At 38.6% G+C, this 19,620-nt stretch overlaps 1 protein-coding gene and 1 long non-coding RNA gene across 2 annotated transcripts in view; both read right to left on the bottom strand.

The window, feature by feature from the left end:
• Window positions 1-1,966: 1,966 nt before the first annotated feature.
• The window catches only part of LOC118768344, a 20,136-nt gene continuing 2,482 nt past the window's right edge, over window positions 1,967-19,620 (bottom strand). Inside the window, exon 2 of the long non-coding RNA XR_005004166.1 lies at window positions 1,967-2,610. This is a non-coding gene — a long non-coding RNA (uncharacterized LOC118768344). The remainder of the gene's footprint in view (window positions 2,611-19,620) is intronic.
• Window positions 4,547-19,620, bottom strand: part of LOC115225726 (calcium-dependent protein kinase 2) — a 31,277-nt gene continuing 16,203 nt past the window's right edge. Inside the window, exons 4-14 of the mRNA XM_029796653.2 lie at window positions 18,412-18,444; window positions 17,466-17,507; window positions 16,621-16,693; window positions 14,466-14,556; window positions 12,364-12,477; window positions 11,431-11,557; window positions 10,610-10,744; window positions 9,349-9,543; window positions 8,226-8,386; window positions 5,999-6,134; window positions 4,547-4,884 (exon numbers count right to left, since the gene is read on the bottom strand). Coding sequence (XP_029652513.1) covers window positions 4,751-4,884; window positions 5,999-6,134; window positions 8,226-8,386; window positions 9,349-9,543; window positions 10,610-10,744; window positions 11,431-11,557; window positions 12,364-12,477; window positions 14,466-14,556; window positions 16,621-16,693; window positions 17,466-17,507; window positions 18,412-18,444 — 1,241 coding nt within the window. The 3' untranslated portion in view covers window positions 4,547-4,750. The remainder of the gene's footprint in view (window positions 4,885-5,998; window positions 6,135-8,225; window positions 8,387-9,348; window positions 9,544-10,609; window positions 10,745-11,430; window positions 11,558-12,363; window positions 12,478-14,465; window positions 14,557-16,620; window positions 16,694-17,465; window positions 17,508-18,411; window positions 18,445-19,620) is intronic.

Here is a 19,620-nt window from a genome sequence, read left to right as displayed (position 1 = left end):
GTTTTGTAATGTGTGTTGTGTTGCTTCATTAGTTGTTGTTCTTACAGTGTGGTTGAGTGTATACACATTCTACGTCTGTGTGTCTCGCATGCATAACAACGTCTGTGTGTCTGTGTATGTGTTGTTGTTGTGCCACATGTTCCATGTTGTGTAGTTTTTAGATATAAAATAAAATTAACGAAAATAAAAGGAATGAAAATTGTCAAAGACACCATCACCAACACCATCACAATACTCTCACCACTGCCATCTTTACACACAACCATCCACTTTTGTCTCACTACCAACTCTTCACATCACCATCTCTCTCTCTCTCACACACACAGACAAATCATTAATATTTTTTATTTTCCCAAACATCATCAGAACCACCATCATCATTGATATCTGCTCAATCATCATCAATGTCACCATCAGATTCATGTTGTATACAAGTATCATCATCATCATCATACACATGGTCACACACACACACTATCACCATCATCATCATCACCACACACACACTGTCACCATCATCACACACACACTGCCACCCTCATCACACGGGTGCACGTTAACATAGGCATACTTCAACTTACGCAAGTAGCTGTTCCCAAGATAGATAGATATATTGACAGCTAGAAATGTGTGTGTGTGTGTTTGTCAACACTTTAACATGGGTGTTTTCTAAGAACCAACAATTCTGCTATTATTTTAACCCCAGGAAGACATCTCCTCCAGCTGGTTACTCAGTGTGTTTTGCACACAACATTCACTACGAGCAGGTAAGAACTTCTGCCAGCCTAGCTTCAAGACCACCAGATCATGTAATTTCGATCTTCTTGGATCACTTCAGTGGTGGGTACTCGTTTTCTAGGCATGGCATTAGTCTGACCTCGCTCACAATATATAGAATATACAGTGTCATATGATCACTGATCTTGTAACTGATGATATATACACATATATATTACACAGATGATATATACACATATAACATATGTATATATATATATGTGTACATATATATATATATTAAAATCAAATCAAAATCGAAATCGATCAACGTCAATGGAATTTGTAGTTTGTGGTACCAGTGCCGGTGGCACATAAGAGAACCATCCAAATGTGGCCGTAGCCAGCACTGCATCGACTGGCCTCCGTGCTGTTGGCATGTAACAAACACCATCCAATCGTGGCCGTGCCAGCCTCGCCTGGCCTCCGTGCCGCTGGCACATAAAAAGCACCATCCGGGTGTGGCCGTTCGCCAGCCTCGTCTGGCACCTGTGTCGGTGGCACATAAAAAGCACCCACTACACTCACGGAGTGGTTGGCGTTAAGAAGGGCATCCAGCTGTAGAAACACTGATCTGACTGGAGCCTGGTGCAGCCTTCTGGCTTCCCAGACCCCAGTTGAACTGTCCAACCCATGCTAGCATGGAAAGCGGACGCTAAACGATGATGATGATGATATAAACCCATATGAATATATATCTATATCTATCAATCTATCGATATATAAACATATATGTATATATATCTATCTATCTATATATATATATATATATATATATATATATATATATATATATACATATATCTATATATTTTCAAAGAAATATTTCATTTTATGTTAGTAATTGGTTGTCATTAAGATATGCAACATAACCCAAAAAATGATTTCAGATGAAAAATCATTAAAAAAAAAAATGTATTAACTTATGAGAGAATGGTTTTCTTATATGATGCCAGGTTTCATAACCCTGTAAATAATAATAATAATAATAATGGTATTTATATAAGCCTAAAGCTTATAGTGATCACTGTGCGATGACTAAGAAAAATAGTCTAATAATGGAGCATATAAGCCCTTGACAAAAAAAAAAGGCTTTCCTATCTGTGTGGGACTTGAACCCACACCCCTTTGTTAACACAACTAAATGTATTACCATTACATCTGTATTTATTTCATTTCACTTCTCCAGTTTTCTGTTAATGTTTTTATGGGTTTAAATATGCACCAAGAGCGACGTGAAGTCAGACAAACTGACTGAAAAGTTGAGCTTTTTTGCCCCCCCCCCCCCATTTATTTCTTTAGAAAAAAATAGATACAAAGTCGAAAAAAAGATATAACTCGAAATGACCTAAGTTGAAGTATACCTGTATATATATTCATGCACGTGATCACACGCATACACACACTACACCTGTTCAATTACCTTTTTACCACATTTCACAACACTACATCCTTTCATGCCTTTACAGCAGTCTTCACAAAGTCTTTGAGAGTCATGGAAATAATTTTTAAAAAAAAGCAAAAAAAATAAACAATATATTTACCCATAGAGGGAGCTTCTGCTTTAACAGTAAATATATACTATAGGTTGATATATATAAAAAAATATAATGTATATAAAGCATAGAGAATATACAAGGAGGTTTTTGTCAACTGACATACTGTAATCGGTATGTACTATGAATGGTCAGTTTGGTGCACCACTAAAACTCCACCTTGAAATGCAACTGAAAAATGGGATGTTGAGGTTGCCTAACAAAGGTGGCTAGAAGTGGCTTCTCCTTGAGCAGGTGGGTATAGATTAAAATATACTTTTCTCGACTGATTCCACACCTATTTCTTTACTACTCACAAGGGGCTAAACACAGAGGGGACAAACAAGGACAGACAAAGGGATTAAGTAGATTACATCGACCCCAGTGTGTAACTGGTACTTAATTTATCAACCCCGAAAGGATGAAAGGCAAAGTCGACCTCAGTGGAATTTGAACTCAGAATGTGACGGCAGATGAAATACCGCTACGCATTTCGCCCAGTGTGCTAACGATTCTGCCAGCTCGCCGCCTCACTTGCTACATATTGTTATTGTAATGTCACAGTGTGTTACACATACCATGACATTGCAATGTTACAACATGTACTGGACTGTGATATTGCAATGTCACAATGTACTGTGAGTGTAACATTACTATGTTACATGTACTGCGACATTGCAATGTTACAATACGTACTGTGGCATCACTATGTTACAATATGTAGTGTCATCACAGCGATACGATACACAGCGATTGTGCCACCACACTGTCACATGTGCTGGGCTGTGACATTGCAATGTTACAATACGTACTGTGACATCACACTGTCACATGTGCTGGGCTGTGATATTGCAATGTTACAACACGTACTGTGATTTTAACATTGCTATGTGTCTCAGCCTGTATACTCCTGGCACAATGTTGCAGGTCGTACTGTGACACCGGGTGTTACAGCAGGCAGTGTGACATCGCAGTATGTTACAGGTGTGTACTGTGATGTCACACTTTGATGAAAGTTTACATTTGAAGGATTTCAGTTGAATTGCATCCCTTTTTTGTGAAAAAGAAGAAATGGACAAGTTTATTTTTTCCTGAAGACTTGGAGCTGTGGCCATTTCCTTATATCCTAATAAAAGCTTGGCTCCGTAAGGGAAGAGCAACATTAGAATGAACGGAAATAACTCTAACTCCCAGTCGACAGTTAAGAATGGAAACAAACCCACAGAGCAACTTATCTATATTAATTTCTTAACCCTTTAGCATTTAAATCAGTCCAACCCAAATATTCCACCAGTTTTATGTTTAAACTGGGGAGATCAAGCGTTGCAGATCTGCAACACAAAATCATTCTGAGAAAACACAATCACATCTCTGAAATATCGAAGCTATGAGATAATGCATGATTAATTCAAAACGATGTGAATAAATAAGCATTTGACAGAGTAATTTGAATGCTAAAGGGTTAAACTGGCCATATCTGGCCTCCTATACCTATCCTACAATGTCGTTCTAAAAATAAACAATCACATCTCTGAAATATCGAAGCTATGAGATAATGGATGATTAATTCCAGACGATGTGAATAAATAAGCATTTGACAGAGTAATCTGAATGCTAAAGGGTTAACCTGGCCAGATCTGGCCTTTCATACCTATCCTACAATGTCGTTCTAAAAATAAACAATCGTGTCATTGAAATCTTGAAGCTATGAGATAATGGATGATTAATTCAAAATGATGTGAATAAAATAAGAATTATTACATCTGAGAGAGGAACCTGACGGTTGAAAGGGATTCAAACTGAGATTCAATGCTAGAAGAAAGCAAAGTGATAAGTTTTACCTGAGACTGTAACAGGTAAAATGTTAATAAATGATGAAGTTTGGTCATTCTGGAGATTGAAGAGGGGGGGGGGAGAAAGAAAGAAAGAAAGAAGAAAAGAACCTCATAAACTGTGTCATTTTTAAAATTTCAGAAAATAATTAAAAATTCACATTTTTTGTCAAATTATTTTGTTATATTTGTCTATCTGTCCAACTGTAAACATTTAAAATATTTTCACTAACTTTTTGTTATAACTCGGCAAAAGGGCACATATTTTGCCAAAAATTGCTAAATTTGTTCCCATTGATATTTGCAACGGGGAGCAGAAAAACAGGGACAGCGTTATCTAGGGGAGCCATGAATAACATCAACATGAACATTGCAATGCTAATGGAAAGTGTGAACTTCTGATCTTAACTAAAAATGAATTATTGAATTAATTGTTTCGCAGACAGAGGGAAGATATACGAATGACCGAGTGTGTGGGATGCTGTATGTCTTCACAAAGGTTCCATTTACTGTTGTATAAAAAGGAAGACCGATTTCTATCATCTAATAAGCAATCAATTAGCTAGAGTAACTGAACAGGATGGGGGGGGGGTCAAGATTTTGCAACTAGAAAAGTAAATCCATATTCGGAATATTCGGTAAATTCTGTGAGTCATCCTCCATCGGTTGGACGGCATTCACCTCGTTTACCACCTGGGTGCCATTCGGAACATCCATTTCTTGTTGGCTGTCCATCAATTCTGAAATTTAATAAAATAAAAACAAATTAATTATTTCATTTCCATTTTTTTGTTCTTTTCTTTTTTTTTCTTCTTTTTTTTACTTGTTTCAGTCATTTGACTGCGGCCATGCTGGAGCACCGCCTTTAGTCGAGCAAATCGACCCCGGGACTTATTCTTTGTAAGCCCAGTACTTATTCTATCGGTCTCTTTTGCCGAACCGCTAAGTGACGGGGACGTAAACACACCAGCATCGGTTGTCAAGCAATGCTAGGGAGACAAACACAAACACATACACACATATACGACAGGCTTCTTTCAGTTTCCATCTACCAAATCTACTTACAAGGCTTTGGTCGGTCTGAGGCTATAGCAGAAGACACTTGCCCAAGGTGCCACGCAGTGGGACTGAACCCGGAACCATGTGGTTGGTAGGCAAGCTACTTACCACACAGCCACTCCTGCAGTTAGTTTTTTTGGTTTTCAATAATTTATACAGTACAAGATTCTGATTATACTACTACTACTACTACTACTGCTGCTGTTGTTGTTGTTGTTGTTGTTGTTAAGCAAGACGGGTAAGGGTGATTAGGTGATGGTCTAGGGCTTGGGGGTGGGAGTCTCCAGACCTTGGAAACAAAAAAAAACCTTGGTCGTCTTGTAGTCGAGGGCTCTTCGTTGACCCCCGACACCACTGGGAGGTGGCCCTCGAAGTCACTGGAAATGGAGATCTCCAGGTCCAAATTCTTGAATGGCTGCTACTGCTGCTGCTGCTACTCCTACTCCTAATAATAATAATCCTTTCTTTATTGGCCACAAGGACCGAAATTTGTGGGGAGAGGAACAGTCGATCACATCAACCCCAGTACTCAACTGGTACTTAATTTACTGACCCCAAAAGGATGAAAGGCAAAGTTGACTTTGGCAGAATTTGAACTCAGATCGCAAGGACAGACAAAATGGTGCAAAGTATTTTGCCCAACGTACTAAAAGCAACCCATTACATCGTTAAATCTCAAAGCTACAAGAACAACGTGAATACATAAGCATTAAATTTCACAGAGTAATCCGAATGCTAAAGGATTAAGATTATGTAAGATTAAGAATTACAACATCCAGAAGTTCAAATACTTACTCTTCATAAATACAAAAATTTCGTTCACAGAACACCTCTCTGAAGGGTCTCCAGTCAATAAGCTGCTTATTAGGGAAGCCAAATCCCCCCAATCATCTTGAACCAAGCCTTTCATTATATTCGGGTAACGAGAATACTTCAAAGTAAAAAGAAATGAGAGTCACATTACAACAACAGCATATATATATATATATATATATAAAATTAATTAAGGGTAGAAATCAATATTTATCAATTAAAACCAGTGTTCTAGCATATTAAAAAAAGAATCCGAAGATTAAAATATTTATATATACCAATTAAGGACTGAACACGAAAAGTGGACAGTCAACATCTAGTCCAGCAAATTGCATTTATATCGGGCCATGCTGATGAAGGCTACAGGTATCCTTGCGGATAATAATAGCCGAAACTGATCAGTACATGGATAAGTATTTTATTTCGTATATTTTCACTTGTTTATTGCTTGGGTTTGTGCTGAGTTTGATTTGAGAACATAATCTTTTGTGGAGAATGGCGATTTGACGTCTATATCTAGCATGTTGACTGTCCACTTTTCGTGTTCAGTCCTTAATTGGTATATATATATATATATATATATATATATATAATAATTATCTGAGGGAATATTATTCCTAACTTACAGGGAAAAATTCAATTTAGAAATACTAAATCAAATTTCACAAAATATAATATATATATATAAAAATTAGAAAAAACCCCACCTTTTATCAATTAAAAATTAACAATTAAATTACACCTTCTAGAAAATTACATATAATAGAAATATTAGAATTAAAATAACAATAATATACCGATGATTAAGTAAATTGCAAAAAATAATAAAAATGTATATATTTGGTAGAATAACCTGATGAGTGGCTATATTTATATCGAAGTGATTTTACTACTACTATTAATTAATTCTTTTACTATAATCATTTCTTAAATATAGCCACGAAACAGTAGAATATTTTGGTGAAAATCCCGTTAAAAGATATTAGATAGAAAAAAAAAGCATCTTTAAGTGAATGAAAAAGTGATAATTTGTTGTTTCCAACTCTTACTCGCGGCCAAATTAACATTTTACCATTAATTCAGTTTTAGCTTAATCTTGATTCATTTTTTTTTGGCACTATGATGGAGCAGCGGTAAGCTACATTTTGACATAAAATAATCCAAATTTGGTTCAGTAGAAAAAAAGTTATGAGAAAAAATGTAGGGCCCAAAATGGGAGAGTAACCCCTGATATTTACTTTGACTTGTAATTTCTCAGTTATTTATAAGAAAATCTATACTTTAACCCTTTCGTTACTATATTTATTTTGAGATGCTCTGTGTTTCTTTCAATTACTTTAAATATAATAAAGAATTTAGTAAAATAACTTAGTTACCATTAAGCTGGTGTTAGGAACATAAATTGTGACTAAGGTTTGGTGGAAGGTTTTAATTTAAAACTTTTGAAAACAAGACATTTGTACTCAGAGCCAGAGATGGTTTCAGCCGGGTTGGTAACGAAGGGGTTAATTATAACTATTCAAAAGAACTCAAGTAGAATTTTTTGGTGAAGACCTCATTAAAAGATATTAGATAGGAAAAAGTTCTGCAGCTTTAAATAGCCAGAAAAAGGTGCAAGGCCGCAGTAGGGTCCTCATTAAGGAACAGTCACAAGAATTTGACAGCAAAGGGTCATGGGAGGCCTGCTGTGTCCAGTTTGAGCTTTTGGCTGATCAGAATGGATGGGATTGGCATGTATCAAATGTGTTCACACACACACACACACACACACACACACACACACACACACACATGCATGAAGGCACATGTATGTATATCCACATGTGGGTCAGTAAGTTTCCTTCTTTTTGTAAAGGAGTTAGCTGAATTTAAAGAAGACTTGACTGCTATTTCGAGCAAATCAAGCAAGCATATACAAGTTCCCTGGGTGACAGTAACATCTGGAAAGGGTTCCTGGGTGATGCATTTGCAAGCAAGAAACGGTAAGCAGAACGTTTGATAGAAATTTTTATGGAGAAAGGGAGGAAGAAGAGAGCAAGGACGACAGGAGGATGGGAAGAGGAAGAACAGAAGGGAAAATTGACAGGTGTGTGCAACTACAATGGGGTAGAGGCTGTGAGTTCAAACCACCCATTCTTCTAGCCTGCACCAAAAAAGAAAAAAAAATTTTTTTAGATGAAGTCAGTGGAAAAATTAGAAGGAACAATACCATTTTTGGAATGCAGTACTCTACTTGTTTAATCAACAACTTCCATGGGTCATTTTTACACTTAATGAACAGACAAACCAAACCAACAGAGAAAAGGTCACACTTCTCCGTCACTGAACATGTATGATACTTGCTACAGAAATGTTGAGTTATGTCCAAAACTGCAAAACACAAATATGTATACACACATGTAATAACCATGAAGGATGTTGGGAATAATTTCATAATTAATAATAACCTCGCTGCCTATACAATTATACACATATATATATATACACCATATTTTAACATGTATAAGGAACATTTGTGTATAAGGGACCCCCTATCCTTTTGAGCTTAAAATTTGGATAAAAGGTAGTAGAGAGATCAAGTCCAGCTTCCTTGAGGGATTGACCCTAGGATTTGTTGATTGAAATATCAAAACTTAGTTTAACTGGAAACTGAAGCATCTTAAATTCAAGGAATTTTGGGAATAATGACATTCTCTCCTTTGTGACTACCTGTTATGATTGTTGCCTGTAGGACATGGGGATTCATGGAAGCAACAATTAAGCAAGTTCCTTTACACAGGTGAGACGGGTCAAGGTTCCTAAGCAACGTAATGAGAGCATCCAGTTTTAGTGTCAAGTTATGCAGTGGCATCCCAGTGGGTCGAAGTGTATTCAGAAATTCAACAGGATATTGAACAGATATGTATGTGTGTTTTAATCCAAATGTAAATAAAAATTATCACACATACACACTCACATACATATACTAAGACAGATACACACAGACATACATTCACACATGTCAGTCGTCACATGTATATGCATGTCCAGATGTGTGTGTGTATTTAATAATGTACCTAAAGCAGAAACACGCACAGATTCACAGGCACATACTCAGATACAAAATGTGACATCATGGTCATGATATAAAATGTCCTATACAATAGTTGACTATAGAAAGATTATCTCTGTAAAATGTTATATTGTTTTAATGCAAACGAAAAAACTTTAGGTGATGACACTCGTGAAGTGTAATACTTGTAAAATTTGATTTAATTTGGTTGAGCTGTTTGAGAATGCATAGCAAACAGACAGACAAAGAATTTTATAGATACAGAGATATATACACCAACCTCCTTGATATTTTTCAGAATTACGGTCACACTGTAACAGGAATTTCTTGCAACAATCATAGTGGATTTCAGGTGCCGCATACATCAGTGTAACTCCTTCACCGAAGAATTCGTTGTTGGCATTCTTTGATGCCCCAAAATCAGTCAGTTTTAGTTGGATGCCGTTTTGATAAGCGTAGACACAAATATTCTGGGCTGTAGAATGAAAATGGATAAAATACGTATGAGACAAAAATAGTCAAACACACACACACTCACACATACCAGTTATGCACTGGGGTCGATGTAATTGACTAGCACTCCCCCAAAACTTCAGGCCTTGTCCCTCAGGAGTGGCTATGTGGTAAGTAGCTTGCTTACAAACCACATGGTTCTGGGCTCAGTCCCACTGCGTGGCATCTTGGGCAAGTGTCTTCTACTATAGCCTTAGGCCGACCAAAGCCTTGTGAGTGGATTTGGTAGATGGAAACTGAAAGAAGCCTGTCGTATATATATGTGTGTGTGTGTGTGTGTATATATATATATATGTGTGTGTATATGCTTGTGTGTCTGTGTTTGTCCCCCAACATCACTTGACAAATGATGCTGGATTTTTTATGGTCACCCCAAATGTTAGGGCCCCACCTATCATCAACAATCTCGCCTGGTGAAAGTACATTCTTAATACAGCTAGAACTCTTTCTCAAAGACTGGCCCTTCTCATCAGGACCAGAAAGTACTTCAGTTCCAACTCTACACCAAGTTTCAACATTTCCTGACAAATGGGGCCCAGAATGCAGGTTTGCTCCCACATCTGGAACAATCAACTGCCACATGCAAAGTCATCATAATCCACATTCAGAGAAAAGCCATTTGATATTCCAGCCTCTTGCACACAAGTGTACCGTCTCTGCTCTCTCTCTGACTTTTCTACTCCTCTAATAATGGCCTCTGCTCCTCAGAACTTGCTGGTCCCATGCCACCTCCCAACCCATTCACCTGTTCTCTTCCCAACATATGTGTTGTGTCCAAACTTCTAAGCCCCACACCGACTACTATTCTCATTACTTCTTCCCCCAAATATAATCCCACCGGAATCCTTTTGCAGCTCACATCCTTTCTGCAGGTCTTGCTTGGCAACAGTTTAAGTGATACACTGACAGCATCGATCTTGCCAGTTTTGGATGCCAATGAAGTTAGTGATGGACAGAGGTACCGAAAGTAAATAACAACAAAAAATATCACACACACACACACACAACCAAAAGACCTGGAGACTTACGTTTGATATCAAGGTGAAAGATATTCTGATGGTTGCAGTGGTAAATTGCTTCAGCAATCTGAGTTATGAAACTTTCCAGGTGTTGATCGATGATCGGATTCCATTCCATTTTCATAGCAGAATGCAGATCCATGCCTGTAGAGAAACCAACAGGAATCAACATACGTTTAATAGTCTTTACTTGCAGGAGCCACAAATATTTCAAAGAATTAATGGTAAACCTTTTGGGTTATTTCTGAAAACTTTATCCAAAAACCCTGGAAGCATGGCCTGTGTTGTGTCTGCATCAAAAGAGAGTCACTCATTTTCCACAAGCTTAAGTCTGTCCTTTTCCTTAATCGTAAGTCAACTTGGTATGTATTTTGTGTGTGCTACACCCCTTTACACCAAGGGAGACTCAGCCATATGATAATTAAAAAGAGATGAATTATAATGTACTGAGGTCAATATAGCCAGCTAAAAACTTTTTCAGATATTGCCCGACTGGCCTCCGTGCCGCTGGCACGTAAAAAGCACCATCCGATCGTGGCTGTTGCCAGCCTCGCCTGGCACCATGCCGGTGGCACATAAAAAGTACCCACTACACTCATGGAGTGGTTGGCGTTAGGAAGGGCATCCAGCTGTAGAAACACTGCCAGATCAGACTGGAGCCTGGTGCAGCCTCCTGGCTTCCCAGACCCCAGTCGGACCGTCCAACCCATGCTAGCATGGAAAGCGGATGTTAAACGATGATGATCCATTATGGTTCCACACTAACGACCGACAACAGTGAAATAATTAAACAACAACATACACAACAACAAAACCAAATTTCAACTTACCACAATATTCCAGGAGAATCTCATAGCAGTCACTTTTGACGCAGAACCCCAAAATTTTGGAAATGTTAGGGCTGTTCAGCCGACAGAGGTGTTCTACCTCTCTTGCCTTGAATTTGCTCCTTCTTATCTGGTAAAAAAAAAAAATGAGAGGGAAATTATAGAAATTACTGGGGCAAAAAACAAGATGTTTGGTTAAGGCAGGGAAAAATTATCATCATTGAATTTAATGTCTGCTTCTCCATCCTTCTATAGGTCATCAGATGAACTTTGTTGAGGCAGGTTTTCTGAAGCCTGATGTTCTTCCGGTTCACTCGTACTTGCCTGCTTCAAAGCAAGTTAATATTTCACCTTTATCCTTTGAACAACTAACAGCAGGAGGATTGGTATAGCTGTCAATTCCCAAACTGGAAGCGAAACCCTCAAAGATCTTCAGTGAAGAGGTCGCGGTCTCAAAGTGACGAAAATATTTTGACAAATTAAACTTAAATGTTGAAGTGAATCGAACGGTTTTTGTGTGTTTCTTAAATGGTTTACAAACACCTTTCATGCTGCAATTGTTTATATGTACATATATATAAGAATTTTTTGCGTAATGAGATAAAAAAAACTAAGGCTGTGTAGATATTAGAACATTTATAGATAGGTCTTCCAGCTGTTTCATGCTTTACTCAATGACACCATAACCTCTTATACACACACACACACATATATATAAACACACACACACACACACAATGGGCCTCTTAAAATTCAAAATTTCTGTCAATGAAATTCCACACACATACCACTGTTTGGTCAAGCTGTGGTCATAGTGCAAGAGACCAGCTGACAATGACCATCCAATGGGAACAAACTCTCAAAGAAAAAAAAAAAAGGAATTTTAATTTAAAACAACAATAATGGAAATGGAGAAGATAGGAAAATGAAAATTACTTCTTTCCTGACATAGTTTCGAGAACTTCTGAAGTCGAGGCAAAGGTCAACGGATGTTGCAAATCCTCCGGGAGTGAAACTCCCTTGGGTCAAATAACCATCTTCAAGACATAGCTGTGGAAGAATAAAAACAGATAAAAAGGGGTCAGTTGAGTGAGAACAGGATAGTTAGTGAGAGGGAGCCAGGTAATTAGGAGGAGAGTAGAGTAACATGTATCAAGGTTCAATACTCAGAAACTGCTTTCGAAAATTTTGGAAATTTTTATTAATTTCAAAAAGTTGAAGGCCATTAGTTAAAGAAGGGGTTCTCAGCCATTTTGTGCCTAAGGACCCTATTTTACTCTGCTGGAATCCCCATAACCATTTGATGTTTTAAACAATTCTATTACATTAGAAAATTACTATTTGTAAATCTCACAAGGAGAGATATTCAGCAACAGAACTTTGGAGTAAAGATTGTTTGCCAACATAATATGGCAGTCCTGGTTTAGGACGGATGTTGCTGTAATTTAGCCCCAGGAGACATTCGTCTCCAGCTGGCTATACGACACGATCTGTGTCCTTATATTTTTGAACAAGGGACTCTAGCACCCTCACTCAGCTCAAAACAATATCTGTGTAATTTTATTACATTTTCATAATTAAATATTATAAAGAACTCTTTTTTATTCTTTCTTCTACATGTTTAAGTCATTTGTGGTCATGCTGGAGCACTGCTTTAAAGGGGCTTTAGTTGAAGAAATCAACCCTAGGACTTATAGTTGGCAGATATTCTGCCAACTCCTTTTCTATTTCCATTTGAGGGAACACGGAAATGGTGTCGAGAGACTTGGAATACATCTTCAAAACCACCGTTCTCTCATTGAAGTTTTTTACCCACTGCTTTGCCGGGTACAATCTCCCACTCCAATGCAGTGTTTGCCTTTTTTGCCATGCTTGCAGAAAAGGGAATCCGAAAAATAGTTCAAACAAAAAGTCTAAATAAAGTCAAAAATAATCAGCAAGAATGAAGGAAGACAGTTCAAGTCACGGCAACACAATTCCGGCCACTCGGTAATCCTGGGCCACAGGTATTCCAAAAAATGGTACTCCACACAGGTGGCGAGCTGGCAGAAACGTTAGCACACCGGGCGAAAGGCTTAACCGTATTTCGTCTGCCGTTACGTTCTGAGTTCATATTCCGCCGAGGTCAACTTTGCCTTCCATCCTTTTGGAGGTCGATAAATTAAGTACCAGTTATGCACTGGGGTCGATATAATCGACTTAATCCATCTGTCTGTCCTTGTTTGATTCCTCTGTGTTTAGCCCCTTGTAGGTAGTAAAGAAATAGGTACTCCAGGTCACAGTAGCCGCAGGAACACAAAAAATCCTCCACAAATTGGTCGAATTTTCAAAATTGTCACAAAGTTTGGTGGCGAGATGCGCCCCACCAAACACCAATTCTCACAACCAAGTGAGTCACTTAGCATGACTAAGTGAAGCAAGCTTCTTACCACACAGCCACACCTGCACCTCACTGTACGAGAAATTGTTAAAATATTTCGTGTATTGTAGAAATACAACCATTTTTATTGCAGATAAACTTCTAACCACGAAATCTTATATGGACCCACAAAGGTCACCAGGACCTCAGTCGATGGCCATTAATTTATAGCTTTAATTCAATTCAATTCAATTCAATTTTTATTGACTCAAAAAGTAAAAGCAAGGCCATGTAGGAGGACAGGGAGTTATGTACAGGGAGGGTGGTCATACAAAGAGTTCAGGCCATTTCTGGTCAAGAGAGACTTTGAACCGAGCGGTCGTCAGCATCTTCACCATCTCGTCCGGCAGCTTATTCCACGGATCTGCAACCCGGACAGAGAAAGCCCCCTCTCCTTCGATTGAGATGAAATCGTCATAGATAGAGCTTTTCGGAGTGACCCCGCAGCCGACGCTCTGGAGCAGGAGTGAAGAACAACTCTTTCGAGAGATAATGTCTCTCAAGAGGCAATGTTCTAAAAAGAAAAAGATTTATTTCAAGTCCATTTGTAAGTTTAAAGAATCCTTTTAATGCCAACAACTCTATGAATTCATCAGAAATGTATTGCCTTCATTCTTACCTCTTCCTTGAGGACGACAGCCGTATCCGGATATTGCATTCGGTGCTCAAGCAATCTCAAGATGTCGTCAGTACTGCCATGTAAGAGGTTTCTGTAAAGAAAACAAAACATGAAGCTTTTTATATATATATATATATATCTATGTGTGTTGAGAAAAAAAGGAGGTTGCCAGAATTTTGGGGAACAAGTGTTTTTCATTCATTCATTATCATTAGCACTTGCGCTAATTATAATGAATAAATAAAAATATTTTTTCCAAAACTCTGGCGACTTTTTCGTTCTCAATATTCAATATCTGTACACCACGTCTAACTCTCTCTCTCTCTCTCCCTCTCTCTCTCTCTCTCTCTCTCTCTATATATATATATATATATATACATACAACTTATAAACTTATAAGTTGTTTATAAATTTAACCTATAAAGGTATTTTTTAATATGCTGGCCATTGATAGAATAATTTTTTTCAAAGAATTTTATCCTATATATATATATAATATATATATATATAAAACTATATATATAACTATATATATATATATATATATATATAATATATATATATATAAATATATGTATATATATATATATATATTATATATATATATATATATATATATATATATTATATATATATATATATATGTGTGTGTGTATATATATATATATATATATAGTTATGGCATATTCTGTTAAGAACACAGAAGGGTGCAGTATAAAGCTTGTCCACCTTCAGATTACACCTGGTGCTTTCCAGTTGTAGTATTATAGGTACTGCTAGATTATACCGTTACACACACACACACACACATACATTGGTAAAATTTACACAAAGAATGTGAGTAGAATTTGAGGCAAAAGAGGAAACAAACAAAAAATCCAAATAGGGTCAAACAGGTGAAAAACAGTATTATTAATCAAATGGAATTTGTAGTTTTGAGGTACCAGTGCCGGTGGCACATACGAAAACCATCCGAACGTGGCCGTAGCCAGTACGGCATTGACTGGCCTCCGTGCCGGTGGCACGTAAAAAACACCATCCGAGCGTGGCCGTTCGCCAGCCTCGTCTGGCACCTGTGTCGGTGGCACATAAAATCACCCACTACACTCTCGGAGTGGTTGGCGTTAGGAAGGGCATCCAGCTGTAGAAACACTGCCAGATCTGACTGGCCTGGTGCAGCCTTCGGGCTTCCCAGACCCCAGTTGAACCGTCCAACCCATGCCAGCATGGAAAGCGGACGTTAAACGATGATGAAAGCATTAAAAAAAAGGCAATGCTGAAAATGTCATCAGTTTTTTCTTCGGGATATTCAGGCTTCAAGATTTCCCAGAGTTGAATTTCAATACATGACCACAGAACCATCTTCTCCAATGAGTTCAGGGATGCTGGATTGTCATTATGATGATGCCATCAATGAAGGCACTGCAGGCTGGATTCCTTGTTCTACCATCAGTTTCATCTTCTCTTGATCGCTTTCCTCTCATGTCAAAGCAGAAGGCCCATGGCCACCATGAAGAGAGCCACGGATATTATGAACCCTGCCAGAATTCCCTTTTCAAATTGCCAATGTTTGGTTGTGAAACTTCCCACTTCTCCATGTTTGCAGGGGTCAGACAAAATTTACTGCAATAGACTTTGTACAGCCAGGGACCCTCCCTATTGACGACCCTCACCTGTTTCCAAACAAATTAATATTTCCCCAAGGTCAGACATGTTCCTGCAGAAGACTCAAAGTGAACGACACTGCTTGTATGACTGGTATTTTGTAGTTCTTGTCAAACAAATCCATTCACAAGTCTTTGGTCAACCTGGGGCTACAGCAGAAGACACTTGCCCAAGCAGTCATGCAGTGGGACTGAACTTGGAACCATGTGGTTACAAAGACAGTTTCTTACCACACTGTCACACCTGTGCCTATGAACCTCATCTTCAACCAATCCAAGCATGACATCCACGAGCTTGGTTTCTGTTGCAGATACTTGGAAGTATTTGGATGAACGTTGGATTTCTTTGTGGGGGACATTTGAGGGGGCTTTGGGGAGTTCTAACCATTCTGCTGAGAGGAATTTTGCCGTTCCTCTTTGTGTCTCTTAAATGAAAGTCAGAAAAGGTCGATGGAAAGGAAATAACAAGAAAAAAGGAGGCAGATATTTACTTGTAACTATGGCGACCGTCCGGAACATTTCTTCTCACAACACCCAAGTTCACAATGTTCCTATCTGAAGTATCTAAACAAAACAACAACAACAACAATAAACAATACTAATTAATAATAATAATAATAATGGTTTCAGATTTTGCCAGAAGGGCAGCAATTTTGGGGGAGGGGATGAAAGGTAAAGTCAACCTTGGCAGAACCTGAACTCAGAACATAGTGGCAGATGAAATACCACTAGGCATTTCGCCCCACGTGCAAACGATTCTACCAGTGTGTGTGTTTGACTTGAATAATGATGATGATGATGATGGTGATGATGATGATTTCTACTATAGGCACACGGTCTGGAATTTTTTTGGGTGGTGGTGGCGGTCCCTGCTGTACTCTTTCACCACCCTTTCTCTCACTCTTTCTTCCGTTGAGCCTGCTCGCTTAGCCAGTGGGGTGGCGTCAGTTGAAGGCTAAAACAATGCAAAGTGCATTGTGACCAGCGATGTGTAGCAACATCTGATAGCCTGGTCGGTCACGGTGATGACAGTGATATATATATATATATATACACTTTTCATTTTGTTTCATCTGTAGTAGTCATCAGGGGGGGGGGGGTCATACCCCTAGATGCATCTATGGAATTTGAACTCAGTACGTTTCAATCAATGACTAGTTTGATTGATGATCATCATCAGTCGTCTTATTCCTGAATGTGTATGTAACTGTCGACTGGATTTGAACTTATAACCTTTATTAATAAAATGACAGACAAGTAAACCCAGAACAGCCACCTGGGGTGGGTGGGTGGGTGGGGGTGGAACTTCCCCAAAACAACATCAAAAGGAACTTACCAACAGCCGGGGCCGGATTTACTTCCGCCTCATTTTTCACATCTGAAAACAAAAAAAACAAAAATTTGTCAATATGTTTGTGTTTATAATACTTTTTAAATAAATTCTAATAAATGTCACAAATGGTGCGAGATGGGATTTGAACTTGCTGCATTTCAGTAAATCAGTAGTTTGCCAATTATTATCAGGTGTCTTATTCCCGAATGTGTATGGAACTGTTGACTGGATTTGAACTTATACCATCCGAATCGTGGCCGAAGCCAGTGCCGCCTCGACTGGCTTCCGTGCTGGTGGCACGTAAAATGCACCAATCCGACTGCCAGCCTCGCCTGGCACCTGTGCAGGTGGCACGTAAAAAGCACCCACTACACTCAGAGAGGGGTTGGCGTTAGGAAGGGCATCCAGCTGTAAAAACATTGCCAGATAAGACTGGAGCCTGGTGCAGCTTTCTGGCTTCCCAGATCCCCAGTCGAACCGTCCAACCCATGCTAGCATGGAGAACGGACGTTAAACGATGATGAACTTATAGCGTGATCGTTACCAGTGTCGCCTTACTGGCACGTGAAAAAACATTCGAGTGAGGTCGTTGCCAGTGCCGCCGGACTGGCTCCTGTGCAGGTGGCACATAAAAAACACCATTTGAGCGTGGCCGTTGCCAGTACTGCCTGACTGGCCCTCGTGCCGGTGGCATGTAAAAAGCACCCACTACACTCTCGGAGTCGTTGGCATTAGGAAGGGCATCCAGCTGTAGAAACTCTGCCAGATCAAGATTGGAGCATGTTGCAGCCATCTGGTTTGCCAGTCCTCAGTCAAATCGTCCAACCCATGCCAGCATGGAAAGTGGACATTAAACGATGATGATAAAGCTTTATTTATAAAATTACAATCAAGCCCAGAACAACTAACGATCACAAAACTTTCCAGAAGAATATCAAAGATACCTTACCTGTGGGTGGTACTTCTATGACATCTGGCAGATCTGAAAAAAAGAAAGAAAAATGGTTATTATGTTTATGTTTAAAATCTTTATATATAAAAGTCAAGTTGTGTGTGTCTCCTACGATTTAGATTCCTAACTACTCCCACATTTTGCGGTGAAGTTTAACCAAAACCGGGTATCTTATAGTCGTGATTCATATCGAGCCCTTCTGGGTATTAGCGCGCGTCTACGATTTAAAAAAAAATTTACCATGATTTTTTTCCATTTGAATGCATTTTTTTCGCTATTATATAAGGGAAGTAACTCTCTAAAAATGTCTACGATGAGTCAACAATTTAAAAAAAAATTTACCATAATTTTTTTCCCATTTTTAATGCATTTTTTGCTATTTTTGGCTATAACTCTCTAAAAATGCTTATATAGTTATTTCCCTTACAAACCCGGGCAATACTGCTACTACTTTATAAATATTAAGAAAAAACAATTTTAATAATACATGCAGCCTCGTTAACCACCAATTCTTTCATCATTGATCCAGAATAACTTGGTACACCCAATTGCAAACCTTGTTATGCTTATCACAGACTGATCTGTGATGGCAAGAGTCAGCAATCAGTCAAAGATTCTGTTTATATTGCAAAATCTTGCCCCTGAAACCAACCACATTTCTCTGCCATCCAGAATGCACAGACTTTTGCATATTTCTACATGACCATGCAAGGATCTGGTGCGTTTTGTTATACAGATTTATGTACCCACAGCTGTCATGATAGCACCATTGGACAGAAAACATATAAATGCACCTGGAAAAGGTAGATCTCGTCAAGAGATTAGCTTCTGTGGGAACAAGTTTGGTGTCAAAGAATCTGCCATTCATTCCATTTCCAAAACGCATGCACATGACTAATTTATCTCTGATTCGTTAGTCATTATACTCTTTACTCTTTTACTTGTTTCAGTCATTTTGACTGCGGCCATGCTGGAGCACCACCTTTTTTAGTCAAGCAAATCGACCCCGGGACTTATTCCTTGTAAGCCCAGCACTTATTCTATCGGTCTCTTTTGCCAAACCGCTAAGTGACGGGGACGTAAACACACCAGCATCGGTCGTCAAGCAATGCTAGAGGGACAAGCGATGCTAGACACACAAACATATACACACACACATATATATATATACATATATACGACAGGCTTCTTTCAGTTTCCGTCTAC

This window comes from Octopus sinensis, linkage group LG28, assembly GCF_006345805.1.
Source record: "Octopus sinensis linkage group LG28, ASM634580v1, whole genome shotgun sequence".
Classification (NCBI taxonomy): Eukaryota; Metazoa; Mollusca; class Cephalopoda; order Octopoda; family Octopodidae; genus Octopus; species Octopus sinensis.
This window is presented reverse-complemented; position numbering and strand designations above follow the sequence as displayed.